The 19,776-nt window shown below is 42.8% G+C and overlaps 1 protein-coding gene across 2 annotated transcripts in view; it reads right to left on the bottom strand.

The window, feature by feature from the left end:
• Positions 1-19,776, bottom strand: part of SLCO1B3 (solute carrier organic anion transporter family member 1B3) — a 33,831-nt gene extending 14,055 nt beyond the window's left edge. Inside the window, exons 1-8 of one of the 2 annotated variants that reach the window (XM_053406064.1) lie at positions 19,499-19,776; positions 12,155-12,323; positions 9,005-9,146; positions 7,486-7,618; positions 5,477-5,583; positions 4,596-4,742; positions 1,431-1,529; positions 120-353 (exon numbers count right to left, since the gene is read on the bottom strand). In XM_053406064.1, coding sequence (XP_053262039.1) covers positions 120-353; positions 1,431-1,529; positions 4,596-4,742; positions 5,477-5,583; positions 7,486-7,618; positions 9,005-9,146; positions 12,155-12,286 — 994 coding nt within the window. In that variant the 5' untranslated portion in view covers positions 12,287-12,323; positions 19,499-19,776. Of the gene's footprint in view, positions 1-119; positions 354-1,430; positions 1,530-4,595; positions 4,743-5,476; positions 5,584-7,485; positions 7,619-9,004; positions 9,147-12,154; positions 12,324-15,462; positions 15,706-19,498 lie in introns of those variants that run through there. The other variant, XM_053406063.1, reaches the window with a different exon arrangement.

Here is a 19,776-nt window from a genome sequence, read left to right as displayed (position 1 = left end):
GGTGATTCCTGGACCGTCCATGGGCCAGATCCAGAAGGTAAATGGGCCGGATCCGGCCCCCGGGCCTTAGTTTGTGGACCCATGGAATAGGTCCTGGGCCGCCAGGGCAGATGTTTCACCTTTCAGTTTTGAGAAGCGAGCTCCTCGTTGACTTTCAGGCTTCTGTATATGGCTTTCATCAGCGTGACTTTCCAGTTTTTTCTTTTCAGGATCGCTCGCTCCTTCTTTGTCCAGGCTTTTAGGCAGGAAGCAGAAAGGGATGCCGGAAATCAGATTGAAGACGCCAGCGATCAAAAAGCCCAGCCACCATGCGCCAACCCAGCGAGAATCAGTCGGAGTTATCGTTACTGTATCTAGAGTAAGAGATAGGTCAAAGTCTGTCTGTTCATCAACTATCCATGGTAAGAAACGAAAAGGGAGAAAGCGCTTTCCCCAAAAAACCCAGAGTGCTTTCTGTTGGGGATAATTCAGACTGAAATTCCCAGGTGTCAAAAAAGGTTATTAATGTATGCCACTACTGCGGCCCGTGCTTTGTTAGCCCAAAAATGGAAAACGAGCGAGGTCCCAACCAAAGAAGAATGGTGACTTAAGTTGACAGAATATGTGCAGCTTGCAGACTTAACATATAGAATGAGAGAACAAGAAGAACATATGTTTAGAGATGATTGGGGAACGTTTATGGAATATATGGGAAATAACTGTGTACAAATGCTGGCAGCAGTGCCAGATTTACGTATAAGTTAAACAAGCTATAGCTTCGGGCCCCACTCGCTTGGCCCCCCCCCAAAAAAAATTAAAAGAAAAAAACTGGATGTACATCTCCAAAATATAAGATAAAAAACAAATAAAATAAAACCTACATACAGCAACAGTGTTTTGTGTTGTGTAGGCTCCTATGATATAAGTAATGGCCCCCGCTGCTAGCCTGCTCCCTAAAATATCACATATTTTGTTATGTGCAAATGGCTTTAGATACCTATTAGGTCCATAAATTACCATATAGCATATATTCAACACAAAAAACAGCGGCAATTTGTTGTTGACAAAGGACAGCTGGACATTTAAAGGGCCCCATTACCTTCAGTAGCTTAGGGCCTCATCAGACCTGCCTCTACTCATAAACTCTTATCTTTAATTCTGTAACGAATTATTGTGTTATACGTATCCTTATGAGTTTGAGTTTGTAATCTCTGTTTGAGCTCGTAATCTCCCACTACTGAAAATTATATTGGCCTGAGTTCTTGGTGTGCTTTTTTCTTGGTATATTTAATAACAAGAACTCCAAATCTTTCCAAAGCATCCCACTTGGGCTTGGGAGCTATCCAAATGTGAAGGCTACAGAGCTCACAGCTCCATATGATTCAAAGCCGTAAGTCAAGCTATGCTGCACGCCACATGTTACAATCACCAATCTTCAGTTTGCAACTCACCTAGATCCACGAAGCCAATGTCAACATACAGTCTGGCTAACAGAGATCCCAAAAGGAAACCAACCATTGGGCCAATCATTCCTATTGTGTGCAAACAGCCTGCAGTTATAAAGAAAATATTATCAGTATATTCTAGTGCACACAAGCTTCAGAGCAGGTTGGGACTGCAGAGCAGGATGGGATATCCTATATTTCATGCCCCTTGAAAGACCACTCTTCACGGATGAAAAGTTAGCACAGCCCTAGTGTTATGTACTGAGTTCAATAGGATTCAGAATGCAGCAGTCTGATTGGTCCACAGGAAAGCTTTCCTTGTTAGGCCGAATTGCAGTTATAAAAATGAATGTATTGCCAAGAATGTTGTTTTTGTTCCAAGCATTACAAATAATGGATAAAATGGACTGTTTCAAGAAGTGGCAGAAAGATATATCTAAATTTGTCTGGCAGGGCAAGAAGCCCAGAATTAAATTTAAGATATTAACGGACTCAAAGGAAAGAGGGGGGTTTGCCCTGCCAGACTTTAAACTGTACTATGAAGCGGCAGCTTTCTGCTGGCTAAAAGATTGGCTGCTTCTTGAAAACACAGACATTTTGGATTTGGAAGGTTTTAACAATATTTTTGGGTGGCATGCATATTTGTGGTATGACAAGGTTAAAGCGCATAAAAGTTTTAAAAACCATATTGTCAGAAAAGCACTATTAAATGTCTGGGTCAGATATAAAGATTTGCTGGAAAACAAAACCCCAAGGTGGTTGTCGCCAATGGAAGCTAAGGCAGTTAAAAAGTTAAATATGGAGTCGAAGTGGCCAAGATATTGGGAAATTCTGGAAAAGGAAGGGGACAAACTGAGATTGCAGAGTTTTGAGAAATTAAAAGAGAAGGTGAGAGATTGGTTGCACTATCACCAAATAAATGAAGTGTTTAAATTGGACAGTAAAATTGGCTTCCAGGTGGAAAAATCAAAATTGGAGACTGAATTGTTAGAATCCAGTACTAAGAATCTGTCAAAAATGTACAATTTGCTGCTGAAATGGAATACACAAGATGAAACGGTTAAATCAACTATGATTAAATGGGCTCAGGACATTGGTCATAATATTTTGTTTGCTGACTGGGAAAAGTTGTGGACCACCGGGATGAAATTCACGGCATGTAATGCCTTAAGAGAAAATATTATGAAAATGATTTATAGGTGGTACATAACCCCAGTCAAGCTTGCAAAGATTTACCATTTGCCTGATAATAAATGTTGGAAATGTAAAGAAAAGGAAGGTACATTTTTTCACCTTTGGTGGACGTGCCCGAAGATCAAGGCATTCTGGGAAATGATCTATAATGAACTTAAAAAGGTATTTAAATATACCTTCACTAAGAAACCAGAGGCCTTTCTCTTGGGCATTGTCGGCCAAGGGGTGTTAAAGACGGATATAACTTTTTTTATGTATGCTACAACAGCAGCTAGAATACTTATTGCGAAGTACTGGAAGACACAAGATCTACCCACACTGGAAGAATGGCAGATGAAGGTGATTGACTACATGGGCTTGGCAGAAATGACGAGCAGAATCCGAAACCAGGGAAGAGAAGCAGCGGAAGAAGAATGGAAAAAGTTTAAGGACTATTTAAAGAAATACTACAAAATTAATGAAAGTTAGAATGATGTTGGACTGGAAAGTAAATGGTTACTATTAGCAATGGTTAAGACAAGGAGAATAAGGAAGATTAGCTTAAATTTAAAGTAAAATAAGGGAAGATTTGCTGAGTAATTGATTAGAATTTGGAATACAGAAAAGGGAGGCATGAGGAAGTCGAGGAAGAAAGGTTTAAGAAATTAGGATATGAAATGATACTTGTTTTCTTTTTTGTTTTGTTTTTGTTATTGTTTGTTTATGTATTTGTCGTTGTTATGTTTTGTTTGTGTGACTATAAAAACTGTTTAATAAAAATATTTAAAAAAAAAAAATGATTGGTCCACAGGAGCCACCCAATCCAGCTCCAGGTGGATGTGAATCTGCAACCAGATTGGCCCTCAGGTGAATCCCGGAATTAGCCAATCACATGGGGCCCATTGTGTAAATAATGTATATAAAGCAGACATTCTGGGGGAACTTCCATTCCTCCTCACCACTATGAGCTGAATAAAGAGCATGAAATCCACTCTCGACTCCGAGTATATTTCACCTAGTTTAAAGAATCACATTATGAATAACTGGGATCAAACTTGCATTTCCGAACACACATTTAACAGTGCAATTCTACACGTGTCTGCTAATAAGTCAGGTCCACAGAGTTCCATGTAGTCTACTCTCAAGTAAGTGGTGACAGGGTTGCAGCCTTATCAACATACATACATTGATAGTGTTCTTCAGCAGGTGTCATAATGCAAGAGGGAACTCTGTCAGAACTGGTGAATCTTAAAGAGATTCACAAACGTTTTCCTGAGTAATAAAGCATTGTGATACTGTTTTTATGACTTTTTGCCTCATTTGGTTCCAAAGCTTGAGAATTTTTTGAAGAAATTGTACACTTCTCAGGTCAAAGCAGATTTTTTTTTAAAAAAAAATCAAATTGTGAGTGAGTCAAAATGTGATGACAGAAAATTCAAATTTAGACAACATGAATGCAAAATGCTTCTAACTCTGCTGATGACCAAAGCTAGATTTTACTATAAAGAGGCTTTTTGACATGCTATCCAACTCAGGAGCAGGTGCAAAATCTGAGTGCTGCAGCTTGAAAATCTCCCTTTGTTTTTGTCAGGCACTACTTAGTACATGGGACGCAGGTGGCGCTATGGTCTAAACCACTGAGCCTCTTGGGCTTGCCAATCAGAAGGTTGGCGGTTTGAATCCCCGCGACGGGGTGAGCTCCCGTTGCTCGGTCCCAGCTCCTGCCAACCTAGCAGTTCGAAAGCACATCAAAGAAGTGCAAGTAGATAAATAGGTAAATAGGCGGGAAGGTAAACGGCATTTCTGTGCGCAGCTCTGATTCGCCAGAAGCAGCTTAGTCATGCTGACCACATGACCCAGAAGCTGTACACCGGCTCCCTCGGCAGTAAAGCGAGATGAGCACCACAACCCCAGAGTCGTCCGCGACTGGACCTAATGGTCAGGGGTCCCTTTACCTTTATTTAGTACTAGAGATGAGATTTCCCTACGAGACGTTACCAATATAAAAAGGAGTGTCTTCTTCTCTCGAGAAATCATCCAGGTACGATATGCCCAGTGGAGTTATTGGCGTTTCACCTATTCCACGTAGTAGATTCCCCATCAAGACATAAATCCACGCATAAGATACAACTTCTTTTGCACAGCCTGCAAATAACAGCAAATATAGCAGGAGTAAGTAATTATGCCTTTTGCACAGGAACACATATCCCTCCAAGCAATCCCAAACAGGAGATGTTCACCAAGGATGTTCTGGTGGTAGGATGTCCAATTCCTTTGCTCCCGGGATAGTGGTGCCCGCCCTGTGGAAATCCCTCCCATCCGATGGCAAAGAAATAAACAACCATCTGACATTCAGAAGACATCTGAAGGCAGCCCTGTTTAGGGAAGTTTTTAATGACTGATGTTTTAATGTATTTTTAATCTTTTGTTGGAAACTACCCAGAAAGACTGGGGAAACCCAGCCAGATGGGCAGGGTATAAATAAATAATTATTATTATTATTATTATTATTATTATTATTATTATTATTACTTCTCCTCACTGTGGTCTGGGGATCAGAAGCTCATTTTGCCTGACAAAATGGGCTACCTGTTGTACAGTCCAGCACTTTACACTAGCCTTCTCCAAGTGTTCAAAAGAACAAGAGTGGGCAAATACTGAGTAGAGGCACCGGCTCTGCTCCCCAAATCTCTGCTTCTGCCTGTTCAACCCCTGGTCTCTCCACATTGAATGGAAAGGTTGGAAGGCTTCCAAATGCATTCAACTGAGCCCTATTAGAAGCTCCCCTGCCCAACTTTCAGGGCCAGCATATCTCTGCCCCTTCCCCAGCACTTCTGATGGGCTACTTACAAACTTCCATGGAGAAACCACAACCTTACCCGACACAGACATCCCTGGTGATTCTGGGACTGTTTGGTTCAGTAAGCAAGGAGAGAGGTTGGATGTCGAGTTCTCAGATCCTCGTGATAATGTCTCATATTTATAACTGAAAAGAAAGGTAAATCAGAGGTTCATCCCACAGTTCCTTTCTAGGTACAGGTCCACACTTTAAGGTTCTGTGACAAAATGAGCTACCCGCTTTCTCCAAGAAAACACACTCTTTAATGCTGAATCAGAGCAAATTGCAATTCGGGTTTTCCACAGATTGTTGAGCAAGTTTTCATGGAGGAAACACTCCCCCCCCAAAAAAAAGGCGCTTGGATGAGGAGTGTTAAAACACGAACCTGTGCCTAGAAATGTGGCACAAAAGCAAGTTTGGATAAGCCCCTAGTCATGTATACCTGAAGGAGCATCTCCACCTCCATCGTTCTGCTCGGACACTGAGGTCCAGCGCCAAGGGTCTTCTGGCAGTTCCCTCACTGCAAGAAGTGAGGTTATAGGGAACCAGACAGAGGGCCTTCTCGGTAGTGGCACCTGCCCTGTGGAATGCTCTCCCATCAGATGTCAAATAAATAAACTATATGACATTTAGAAGACATCTGAAGGTAGCCCTGTTTAGGGAAGCTTTTAATATTTAATGCTGTATTGTTTTTAACACTCGATTGGGAGCTGCCCAGAGTGGCTGGGGAAACCCAGCCCAAATGGGCGGGGTATAAATAAATTATTATTATTATTATTATTATTATTATTATTATTATTATTGAAGAAAGATGCAGAGAGATGCCTTGGCACTGGAGAGTGGGAATAGCATGGTGACCATTTGCAATTATAGACAATGTAGATAAGGAGAAGTAAAGAATAGGGATTTCTTCCTAAATTTCAGAACAATTTAATGCATCGTCAAGAGTTGCTTAGTCCAAGTGGCTGGAAAGAAGTTTGGTAGTTCTATTTTTTTTTTTAATTTTTATTGATTTTCCAACATAAATTATAACACATTACAACTGACAATACAAAAACAAACAAACATATAAACATGTATAATTTCATAACCTTTTTTTCCTTAAACCCAATTTCAACGACTTCCCCATGCCTCCCTTTTCTGCATCCCTGTTTTAGACTTTTTCAGCAACCCCTGATCTCAATTGCTTATAATTCACTTTCTTTAACCTTTTTCTCTTACCCAATCATTTATCGCTGCAAATCTGCTTTGCCATACCCATGACATTTTAACACTCAATAATTTTACAACAGTTCTTAAGATAAAGTTTAAATTTCTTCCAATCTTCTTCCACCATCTCTTTCCCTTGGTCACGGATTCTGGAAGTTTGGTAGTTCTAGCTGACACTGGCCATCTTGGAGAAACACCAAAAGCACTTATCCAAGACATAAGTGGGACTAATTTCTAAGCAGACACAGACAACATCGGAAGGATAACCAAATAGGATTAGGATTGCAGTTTTAGCCTGGATCCAATCTGCTACATTTCATTATTGTTTCGGCAATGTTATTTTTACTGTATTTTGCGTTTTGATTGTTGTAAGCTGCCTTGGTGCATTTGTGTCTGTTAAATCCTGTATCTCTACATGTAATTATATTCTTCTTATTTCACACTTCACTGAATTTTGCAATATAGCCGCAAGCTTCTTCTTTTTTGGGAAAAGTACAAAAACCCATATTTTAATATTAAAGGGTTTGTACCTAATGAAGTTATTCTCAGGGTAAACCCAATAGAATTAATGGACCTAAGTTAGGCATGGCCGTTCATTTCAATGTGTCTGTCCTGAGTTGAACCAGCATTGGATACAAACCAACATGTTTTGAAATGTTTATACTGGGATGAAACATGTCCCAATACATATTTGAAATTGTTATGAACCAGAAAGGGACATATATGTTCACCTCTACCATTCATCTTTATATATGTTTCATTCTGCATCTCAAATAATATCCTTCAGATACAGAGGTGTGGCCAATCTAACAAACTAAATGTGAACACGCTTGTACTTACTATCCCATGAAAAAGTGAGGCATTGCTGTTAGGAAACTCCCAAGAGACATGATAAAACATCCGAGAGCAATCACCCTTGGCCGATGGAATTTTGCCCCAAAGTAACTCACGAACGCAATCACCAACAGATTCCCTGGAAAACAACGTAAATAATGATAGAGTATTTATTCGTTGCTAAATCACTTAGCACTTGTTCTCAGAACCTGCTGGTGTTCTTTGGGGGGGGGGGCGCTGCAAGGAAACAGGGATAGTAAAGTTATGGTAAAATTGGTTTCCCTACCCAGTTGGTCAATGACTGGCTACCATTGCTGTTGCATCACATCCTACGGCGCGGATGCACTTCCAGATGTTTTTGGACAGCAACTCCCATTATCTCTGACCACTGGCCATGCTGCCTGGGGCTGCTGGGAGTTGTAGTCCAGGAACATGAGGAGGGACACGGGTTCCCTGCAACTGTCACAAAGGGTCCTAATGACCACAGCAATTGGTGGCTCTTGCCCCATGAAACAGTTGCAGAGGCTGAAGCTCCCCACCTTCCTACAGCTGCCTAAATCTCCTCCTCCCTCAGGCCCTTCCCAAGCAATCTGAGACTCTGCCGGTATGCTTGTCTGAGCTCCTCCCTCTGCATGCCTCTTCTGGTCCTGGGAGACCAGGGGGGAGGGGAGCTTGTCCCAGCAGGAGGGGGTGACACCCTGACTCTTCTTCACCAGCTGGACTCATCTCTGCCTCTTGGCCTCCCTCCTTTCCTTCTTCTGCCTCCGATTCTGGATTTCTTTCTGCCACAGACTCTTCCCACTCACTAAACACTGATATCTCTTCAGCTTCCAATGCCTCTTCTTCCTAGACTGCTCCCTCTTCTCCCTGTGACCACTCATCATTGTCCCACCATCAATCCCCAGGCTCTGAGCCTTCATCCTTTGCGGGTTCCCCAGCTGCTGCCTCCCACCGTTCCTTTGTGTCCAGCCAATCATGAAGAAGAAGAAGAAGAAGAAGAAGAAGAAGAGGAGGAGGAGGAGGAGGAGGAGGAGGAGGAGGAAGAAGAAGAGGAGTTTGGATTTGATATGCTGCTTTATCACTACCCAAAGAAGTCTCAAAGCAGCTAACATTCTCCTTTCCCTTCCTCCCCCACAACAAACACTCTGTGAGGTGAGTGGGGCTGAGAGACTTCAAAGAAGTGTGACTGGCCCAAGGTCACCCAGCAGTTGCATGTGGAGGAGCGGGGAAGCGAACCCGGTTCACCAGATTATGAGTCAATCGCTCTTAACCACTACACCACACTGGCTCTCATGACAATGGGCCTTTGTTGTGAACCAGCAGGACTCTCCTTATGTCCCTATCACTCATGATCCTTTGAATCACCGTCCACCAAGAAGGACCCTTTCTCACCCAGAAGGTGCATATAGTGTTGTGAGGAAGAGCAAGGAATGGAAGATGGTGATCCACATTATCCTCAGCTCACCTCTCCAAGGGCTTTCTCCCCTCCTGCTTCCCACTGCATGGCTTCTCTCTGACTACTTACCCAGTTCAAAACTTCCATCCATGAAGCCAGCCGTAGAGGAAGAGATTCCAAACCTCCTTTCCATTTGGGTGAAGGAACTTTTCATCATAGCCCCAGAAAACACTTTACTGAAGTAGGTGAATGCCAGGGCAGCAAGGAAGGCCTAATAGAAGATGGGGAAGGAGGTGGGATTGGGGAATGTCACATCATCAATGAGCTTTCTCCAGGATAATGGAAGCCACGCTTCCCTATTCTCTGAGAGATCAAAGTCCTTCCAGAAGTAACCCTTTATTCATCAGAAGAAAAAGTTTTATGTAGTCGATGGCTTATAGCCAATGTCAGTCCTACTCAGAGTAGACCCATTGAAATTAGTGCATGCAACAAACTTGAGGTCATTCATTTCAATGGGTTATGTCTATCCTCTCCAACAGCCTTGCTGTTAACACAAGAAAAAAAAACGCAAACAACTGAGAATCAATCTCTCTCTCCTGCTCATTAGCATAGCCCTGCCCTGAGTTCTATTTCTTGGTAATGGCACGGTGTGACAAAGAGATGGAAGTCAGAAACTCTTTATATGCAATCATTGATGGTGCATTTCAACTATGCAAGAATGCTACAACATCCTTATTTGATTGGCTGTCACAAGACACTTCCGATGTATTTTGCAAGCTAGTAATTCCCTCTCCCAGAGAGGCACAGACACTTATGCAAAACAGAAGCCAATATATGTTTTGAGCTGATTTCTCTCCATTGCCAGTTCAGACGGGTAGTCTTGGGTTCAATGTTTATCCAAATAGTCTCCAGCTTTGTCAACACAGCCCTCTTGGTATTTCATCTGGTCCCAAAACAAACAAAGTCCTGATGCACTGGTTAAAAGTTAGAAGTGCTTGAATAACATAGTTACAAGTGAGTAAACAGCATGGATTGGGTTTTGAACTTTGGGGCGCTGTTGACTTCTCTGTGCAAAGGGAGAAGAGAGTTTGCAGTCAAAAGGTCATAGGCTTTTTTCCCTCAGGCAGGTTTATTTTTCAGTTTATTGGGACGAAAAAATATTAGGAGACAAGCCGTCTTTCAGATGTTCCATGAGAATTGTGATATGTTGAGATCCTTAGATTCCAGAGTAGTCACTCAATATCAAGTCTTAAACAGGTGTAGGACAGGTCTTAAGCCACTACAATGACCCCTAGATTTGTTTCTCCTCCTCCCGGAAAGAAATAAAGGAACTAGGCTCTGCCCCAGCAGCAGAGATATGAAGTAGTCCCTCAACTGTATTTTCCCAGGATCTGATAGGCTGTGTGTGACTTAAGTCATCTGCAAATGCTTCTTGAGCAGCTATCAAGCCATGCCCAAGAAACAGTATTATGAAGAGCCATTTAGGAAGTTTAGTGGCTAGTCCTCCCTCTCAAATATTTCACACCACAAGTGAGGCTCAACAATATTTTTTGTTATTGTTCCTGGAATCACAGAATCGTAGAGTTGGAAGGGACCTCAAGGAATCTCAATTAAAGAATCCACAACAGATGACCACCCAACTTCTGCTTAAAAACCTCCAAGAAAGGAGAGTTCACCACCTCTCATGGGAGTCCATTCCTCTGTTGAACAGCTTTTACTGTCACCCCTTTAGATATTTGAAGATAGATATCTCAGTCTCCTTTTTCCAAGGCTAAGCACACCCAACTGCTTCAACTGTTCCTCATAAGGCTTGGTTTCCAGACACTTGATCATCATGGTTGCCTTCCTCTGAACTTGTCAGTATCCATCTTAAACAGTGGCACTCAGAACTGGACACAGTATTCCAGGTGTGGTCTGACCATGGCAGAACAGAGTGATTCTATCACTTCCCTTGATCTGGACGCTATACTTCTTTTGATACAAGCCTGGAACAGCATTAGCTTTTCCCCCTGCTTCCTCACACTGTTGCCACAGGCTAAGCTACTAAGACCCCCTAGATCCTTTTCACATGTAGTGCTGGCAAGCCAGGTGTTCCCCATCTTATATTTGTGTAACTGGTCCTTCCTGCCTAAGTGTAGAACCTTAAATTTGTCCCTGCTGAAATTCATTTTGTTAGTTTGGGCCCAGTTCTCCAATCAGTTAAGGCCATCTTGAATTCCGATTCTGTCTTCTGCAGTGTTAGCTACCCCTCCCAGTTTGATGTCATCTGCAAATTCATTGGCCTCATCCTTATAGATCATATTGATCAGTTCTTTGTTGATTATCATTATAACCCAGTCTTCCCCCCAATGTGGTACCCTCCATATGTTTGTGACTCTGGCTTCCACCAGCCCCAGCTGGCATGGCCAATAATCATGGATGATGGGAGTTGTGGTCCCGAATGCTTGGAGGGACCCACATAAGGGTGAGGTTGTTGTAATGATGCTTTGGGGCACTGAGGGAAATGAAAACAGCACTCTTAGTCCCCAGGGAACCTCGTGAAAAAAAATTTATGGCGTGGTGGATAGATCCTGCATCATGAGTGGCTGGCAGTTGCTCAAGGCTGTCGTGTGCTGATGATGTCGTGTCTGGGAACTGCCTTGGCAGGGTGCACAGACCTAGCCTTGATCTCTAACGATCCTTTGCGTTAATGATTCCCATGCGGTGATTCTGCATCTCACGCATAAAGCAACAAGATGTGCAACCAGGGTTATCTGGAGTTAGAACAGAGACGGGGAACATGGTACAAGACAACAGCCCTCATCCCCCCTAATTATTGGCCAAACTGGCTGCGACAGATGGGAGTTTGAACCCAACACCATGTGGAGGGCAACCTGTTGGCTTCCTTTGATGCCTATGTCCTGAAATTAACTCTACCCCCTTTCATGTTTTCAGGAGAACAAGAGAAAGCATAACGTGAGTAGAGGAGTGGCTACGCAGGCACCAGCTTCGCCCCCCAAATTTGAAAACACCTGGAGAGCCATTGACTCCTCATCTGTAGCTTAGTAACTCCCCAGGTCTATGAAACTGAAAAAGGCAAAAACCCAACCCTATCAGTGGTGGATATCAAATGAAAACCATACACTTCTAAATAGAAGTGTCTTTTTAAAAAAAGACTGTTGCAAAACAGAAAACATTAGACTTTTTTAAAAAAGAAAGAAAGAAAAGAAATAGTAATAGTAAATAGTAACTGTAAATAGTAAAATAGTAAATAATAGTAAATAGTAATAGTAACTGGACCTTCAGCCCTTTGCAGCACGAGGTTTTTGTCCTGGCTGTGAGTTCCTTGGGACCTTCCTCCTCCTTAGACAGGTCTGCTGCTTTTGTTTCCACAACAACTCCATTCACATTTCCTGACTCAGGAACCTTCATGATTGCGATTTCTTATCTTCAGTGATTTCCCCGTTTGCTGTGAAGAGAACGCTCAACGCATTAACATAAGACACACCACATTTTCCCTCTACAGTGGTACCTTGGGTTAAGTACTTAATTCATTCCAGAGGTCCGTTCTTAACCTGAAACTGTTCTTAACCTGAAGCACCACTTTAGCTAATGGGGTCTCCTGCTGCTGCCACGCCACCAGAGCACGATTTCTGTTCTCATCCTGAAGCAAAGTTCTTAACCCCAGGTACTATTTCTGGGTTAGCAGAGTCTGTAACCTGAAGCGTCTGTAACCTGAAGCATATGTAACCTGAAGTACCACTGTACTTTTTATTTCACATGGAATGAAGTGGGGGTCTTCGAAACCATTCAGTTCAGTCTCATCCCAAGAGCTTTTCTTCATACTAATGCTGAATAACGTGAAAACTGGAGGGGGGGGGAGGACACGTGTTGACTTGTGTTGTGAGCGACCAACTACTGGATGCGGTAGAGCAGTGAGGGAGGAAGTCTTGAACCAAGCATCTTTGCAGTTGGACTGTGGGGCCCTAGCACCACTGCAAGCTTGGCAAACTTTGCTTTCGGGGCCAGCCCTACCATTAGGCAAAGTTAGACCACTGTGCAAGGGAGTTGTTTCTGTTGAATCCTTAGCTGACCCTTAAAAAAAGAGGACTCCCTGCCCTTGACTTTTGGTAGCCAAGATTTCATAGTCTATGAATGCTTGCTTTTAATTTCCTAAAATAAAGTTGATGGAAACAAACCTACCCCATCATGTACAATCATAGTCTCTTCTTGCTGTGGCTATAAGAACACCAAAAGAGCATCATCTAGTACTAGCAAACCAGATGCAAATCCGAAGCCCACAAGTAGGACATCAGCACAATAGATCTAAACCGTGATGGTTCCCTAGTGCTGGTTTTAAGATCTGATCCTGAAGTTATTATCTCAGCACCATGAATGAGATGATGCTCATAGAATCATATGGCTGTAGCTCTGGAAGGTATTCTGACAGTCATCTAGCCCAACTTCCTGCAATGCAGGAATCTCAGCTAGATCATACATGGCAGATGGCCTTCCAACCTCTGCTTAAGGAAGGAGAGTCCACCACCTCCCAAGGGAGACTGTTCCACTGCCGAACAGCTCTTACTGTCAGAAAGTTTTCCCGAATGTTTAGTCAGAATCTTCTTTCTTGTAACTTGAAGCCATTGGTTTGAGTCCTACCCTCCAGAGAAGGAGAAAACAAGCACGTTCCCTCTTCCATGTGACAGCCCTTCAGATATTTGAAGATGGCTATCCTATCCCCTTCTCAGTCTCTTCTTCTCCGAGCTAAACATACCCAACTCCCTCAACCATTCCTCATAAGGCTTGGTTTCCAGACCCTTGATCATCCATCCTGCTTGCCCTCCTCTGCACACATTCCAGCTTGTCAACATCCTTCTTAAACTGTGGGGCCCAGAACAGGACACAGTACTACAGGTGTGTTCTGAACAACACAGATTAGAATGGGACTTCTTGCCTAATCCCAAGGAGGAATGGGTGCATCGTGTCAATTTGAGTTTCTCATTTTTCCCCCAATCTTAAATTCAGATCTTCACATTTATTTTTATTTTAAAAAATTTATATACCGCTTGCTTGTAATTAAACCTCAAAACAGTTTACAGAAAAATAAAGCTAAATATTAAAGTGATCAATAAAAGACAGTCTAATGCACAATGTCAATAAAGGATTCCAAGCTGGATCAGGGACTGTCACATGGAAGCTGGAGCAAGCATGTTTTGTGCTGCTCTGGAGGGTAGGACCTAAGCCAATGGATTCAAGTTACAATGGTACCTCGGGTTCCATACGCTTCAGGTTACAGACTCTGCTAACCCAGAAATAATACCTCGGGTTAAGAACTTTGTTTCAGGATGAGAACAGAAATTTTGTGGCGGCAGCAGCAGGAGGCCCCATCAGCTAAAGTGGTGCTTCAGGTTAAGAACAGTTTCAGATTAAGAACGGACTCCAGAACGAATTAAGTACTTAACCCGAGGTACCACTGTATAAGAAAGGAGATTCCAACGAAACATCAGGAAGGACTTTCTGACAGGGAGAGCTGTTTGACTATGGAACAGACTCCCTTAGTTGTTACAGATTTTCCTTCACTGGAGGTTTTTAAGCAGAGGCTATGGATGCTTTAGTTAAGATTCTGCATTGCAGGGGGTTGGACTATCTAGCCCTCGGGGTCCTTCCAACTCTATGATTCTATGAGTCTATGATTCCAGAGCTCTCCAGAACTTTGCAGGCAACATTCTAGGTAGGCCTGGAACTTGTAGCAGTGAAGGCACACACTTGCTCTGGGTGTCAAAACCAAAGCTATGGGTAGTATTAATTGCTAGCCCTACCGTCTTATGCTCAGGTTGTACACATTTGCAAATAAAGCTAGATTTCAAAAAGACACTACAGTGGTACCTCTGGTTATGAACTTAATTCGTTCCAGAGGTCCGTTCTTAAGCTGAAACCGTTCTTATCCTGAGGCGCGCTTTCGCTAATGGTCCTTCCCGCTGCATGCGCCTCTGACACGCAACTTCCACTCGCATCCTGGGGCAAAGTTTGCAACCAGGAGCAACTACTTCTGGGTTAGCGGAGCTCATAACCTGAAGCATGCGTAACCAGAAGCGTTCGTAACCAGAGGTACCACTGTACGGTGTTCAGTGACCTTCATCCTAAGGGACTCAAACCCAAGGTAAGTGTTGGCACCTGCAAAATCTCTCTGCTCTTGGAAATTAGGGTGAGCATAACAACATTTCAGCCAGGAAAAGGCTTCCTATTTAGAAGACACGGCACAGAAGGGGGGGGAATATGGAAGTGTTTGGGAAGGAAACTTGGGCATCTGTTCTTTAAGTTGGCAACCCACACTACCTTTTCATGGAGGTTGTTCACACATGGTATGCAGAAAGGCATCCAATGAGAAGCCATCACATGATGACACATCAAGTGTTGAACATGCATGTGTGAATCAGCCTATTATCCTCTGTTGCTCTCTTGAACCAGAGGAACAAAAGAACAAAGTCTTTCTTTCTTCAGCAGCATAGGTCACTTAAGTATTTTTTAAAGCCCACATGGCTTTGCCATTTTTCCAGAGAGAATCAGTGTACTTCATCATGCCCAATAGGAAGCAAAGCTTAGCCTACCTGCGTTGTGGATCCTTGTCAGCAGCAGCTATGGCATCATTCAATACAATACAGCATTTCCCCCTAAAACAAGGTGGTTCTGAGGTCCATATGGGAAATCATTAACTTTCCCGACTTCCTAAGCAAACAAAAACCAATTTGTGTTTAGGGTCCACTTGTGTAATCCCAAGCCTTCTCTGCTCTCACTCTTGGAAATTCATGCATTTCTCTCTGGTATCAAAAGAAATGATTTAGGCAGAAAATGTTCTGAATGTGATCCTGGCATATTTGCAACCTTGCTTTGAAAGCGCCCCGTGGTTTGTTTGTAGACAGAAACACTCATTGTTTCCTATGGCTAAATTCTTCCTTGCATCCAAGTGCATAAAAAGATGTATCCATCTAATCACTGAAAAAATAAATAAAGATGAGAGCATAATGTCCCATTTGCCTAAACAAGTGTTTAAACCAGCTACTCCAGAGTAGTCCTCTACTGACTTTGGAAAATGGAAAGTTTTTGCAGCAGTTCATAGCTTTTTAAAGTTTACAGTCCTGGCAGGTAATCTGTTGCATTTAGAGTGTTTTATTGAGTTTTATGCTTGGATTTCCTTTGTTTTATCTGGGAATGTGAGTGCTGATGTTTCTAGAGACAGGAGATAAAGAGGAATGGTATTTTAAGCAGGAGCAATGAAGGTGAGGATAGAGAATTGTCCACCAGGCATCTATTTCTGGACTCCCCTCAGGCTCCTCCTCCTCTTCCTCAGGCCACACCCCCTCTCCTCAGGCCACACCCCCTCACCAGACCTGCACCAACCTTCAGAGTTTTTGCCTTTCTGGAATATGTACTTGCACTCTGAAAATGCCTCTTGCTCTGCTGAACATAGCAATTGACACAAGATAATACCACCATCTGCAAACAAACAATAAGCGTCCATAAAAATGGCAAAAGTAGTTTCTTTCCCAAATAATACACAAGAGAAGACAGTATGTAAACGACTTAAAGCAGGGGTATATTTGTCCCCATCTGCATGTTTCCATCGGGAGGAGCATAGAAAGAGAACAGTGTCGTTCAGTTAGTTATTTTTTTTAATAATTTTTTTTATTAATTTTCCAACATAAATTAAAACACATTACAACTGACAATACATAGACAAACAAACATATAAACACGTATAATTTCATAACCTCTTTTTCTTAAGCCTTATTTCAACGACTTCCCATACCTCCCTTTTCTGCATCCCTATTTTAAATTTTTTCAGCAACCCCTAATTTCAATTACTTATAATTCACTTTCTTTAAATCCTTTTTCTCTTACCCAATCATTTATCACTGCAATTCTATTTTACATTACCCATGACATTTTAGCACTCATTAATTTTACAACAGTTCTTAAGATAAGCTTTAAATTTCTTCCAATCTTCTTCCACCGTCTCTTTTCCTTGGTCGCGGATTCTGCCAGTCATCTCAGCCTCGTTCAGTTAGTTAAACCTCCTAAGTTGTATATTATTTACTACAAAGCTCAATGACTAAGCTCTTTAGCAATGAAACGTCTGATTACTGGAAAGACGTCCGAGCACTGAACCACTGGTATATCACAAGTGGACTATTTATTACTGTGTTTGCAATTGTTTAAGATAAGATCTATTTTGGAAAGAGAAGAAATGAGCACTGAACCACTGATATATTAGAAGTGAGCTCTTTATTTACTGTGTTTGCTATTGTTTAAGATAACACCTATTTGGGAAAGAAACGACTTTTGCCATTTTTATGGGCGTTTATTGCTTGTTTACAGATAGTTGCTTTGGTGACATTATCTTGTGTCGATTGCAGTAGTCATTGTATCACCACCCTGCTCATTGCTTTATTGCTGGATGACAGAGGGGTGCCTCACTATAGAACTACCCTACTGTACAGAGGTAAAATCTGTATCTGTTGCTCTACCAACTTTTGCCACTGGGTGCACCCATCCCTGGTATGTAGTGCTTGGTTTGAAAAAAGTTCTCTACCTCCCCTATTAAATATTTTGCCCCAAATGACTATTTATCGGGAAAGTCCTGGTTTGGTCAGTCACAGTTCCTATTTGGGAGGAGAGAGGGAGTCATTTTGGAGCATAGCTGTCAAGCGTCTCTTATTTGGCGGGACAGTCCCTTATCCCAGGGCCATGTCCTGCTGCTGTCCCTTATTGATGATGTCCCTTAAATAAGCTACTGAAGGTAATGGGGCCCTTACTATGTCCAGCTGTGCTTTGTCAACAACAAATTGTTGCTGTTTTTTGTGTTGAATATATGCTATATGGTAATTTATAGGACCTAATAGGTATCTAAAGCCATTTGCACGCAACAAAATATGTATTTTATCAAAGTAATTGTTGATCCCTTATTTTGGCTGCTGATCCCTTATTTTCGAGGCTGCTGGTCCCTTATTTTCAAATCTGTAAGTTGACAGCTATGTTTTGGAGTCACTTGCTAAAATAAAACAAGAAATGGGAGAATTGTAGAGTTGATCCACCCGGTCCAACCCCCCCCCCAGCTCAATGCAGGAAAATCCAGAGCTGGAGCTCTTCAAGAGCTCACCCTGATAACTACAGCATAATCCTGTGCACACTTACTTGGCAGCTGTCACCACTGAATTCAGCAGGACTTGCATAAGGATTGTGCTGCCTAGAGCATCACTGTAGCAGAATGGCCCTGTTCCAACTAGACCACAAATCACCCTTTTAGAACATCTGTGATTAGTACAATCCTCCAGCCAGAAGGTGGCAGCGCAGCCCTACTGAGAGAGGTCACCAGAGCCAGCAGTTCCCCCGCGCATACTTCAGCGGACTTGGAAGCCGGTCACGTTCACGACTGCAGTCTCTAGCCAGGCATCGAGAGAGCGCCACAGTGAGCAACTTGGCTCCTTTATTTAGGCCATTCTTAAAATCCTTCTGGAACTAATCCCTAAACAAAGGGAAAGCAAGCCGACTGAAAACTTTAACTCACACATGGAAAACCGAAGGAAACTGAGAAAAGCAGTTTCAGAACAGAGGAGCTTCTGATGGCACAGAAGGATCCCAGATATGTTGCTGTGCCACTGAAACATGTTGTATCCATAGCCTACTCCTGAATGGGGTCAGTTTGCATATAGAAACTGAAAGCCAAGCAGGGCAATGGGTTGCAGGTGTCAATCTAGCAAAGGTCTCAGGTGGTTTTTCGATCTTTCTTTGCCTCCAAAGCTTAATGGGTGTCTGAGGCCAATTCTCACCTTACACCTAAAGCAGCACGATACCACTTCAACAGTCGTGCTTTCCACCAGAGAATCCTGGGAATTGTAGTTTGTTAAGGGTGTTGGATTTGCCTCTATGGAATTGAATCCCACCAGAAAATAGCTACCATCTGGTAGCACCCTTAGTTATTTTCTTGTGGCCACAATAAACTTCTTATTGTCCACTTCCTTTTGCTCCACATGTGGCAAACGCATCCTGGACTGGCCCCAATTTGCAAGGTTAATGGTGTTAGAATCCAAATACTGTAGATCACTGGACAAAGTCAACATCCCCTCCATGTTGCAGAAGATTAGATCCATGCTTGTCACAAACTTGCTCTCGTGCAACTGATCACCGCCAGGGAGACCCGCCTTCTATCCTGCATTGCTGAAGGCTCTACCCTGTTGGTTCACTTATTTGCAATATCCCATTCTCCATGGACAGAAAAGCCAAGGAATCTAACGGAAATGATGCGCAAGTGTCAGACAAAAGGCTACCATGGTTCAAAACATTCCCCCTGCACTTGCTGTGTGCAAGATGGCAAGCAGCAATGCACCACACTAACTTAGTGTTCAAGGCGCATGTTGCTTTAGCGTTCCTGCGCATGCATGTCTATGAATGTGCATCAGAGACAGTAATGCGCCTTCTTTCTAGGACTGCTGCTTAACGCTTCACCAGAAAAGAGGCACCGCATCACCAAGAAAGAGGACCGTGAGCGTAAGAGAAGGATGAGCATAAGCTTTGCAGGTGCTAAATGCTAGGTACCAATGTGCATTTTGAAAGAATAAGCGAGATTGAAATAGAAATGCATCTCACCAGAGTAGAGAAGCTTGTGACCAGGTGGCTCAATCTGATGTCCAGGTGCCAACTGTTGATGGTGGGATGATGGGCAACTTCAAGGCCCCATCTGCTCTCCCTTCTGATGGTCCTGATCTTGAAACTCGGCTTGGACCAGACAACCCTTCAGACAGATGACTCGTTCAAATATAGGACAGTCCTTTGTAAAGTAGGGCATTACCACCCTGACACTCTCTCTCTCTCTCTCTCTCTCTCTCTCTCTCTCTCTCTCTCACACACACACACACACACACACA

The sequence above is a fragment of the Podarcis raffonei genome, chromosome 10 (genome assembly GCF_027172205.1).
Source record: "Podarcis raffonei isolate rPodRaf1 chromosome 10, rPodRaf1.pri, whole genome shotgun sequence".
In the NCBI taxonomy this organism is placed as follows: Eukaryota; Metazoa; Chordata; class Lepidosauria; order Squamata; family Lacertidae; genus Podarcis; species Podarcis raffonei.
The sequence above is the reverse complement of the archived record's forward strand: the minus strand, read 5'-3'. Positions and strand labels throughout refer to the sequence as shown.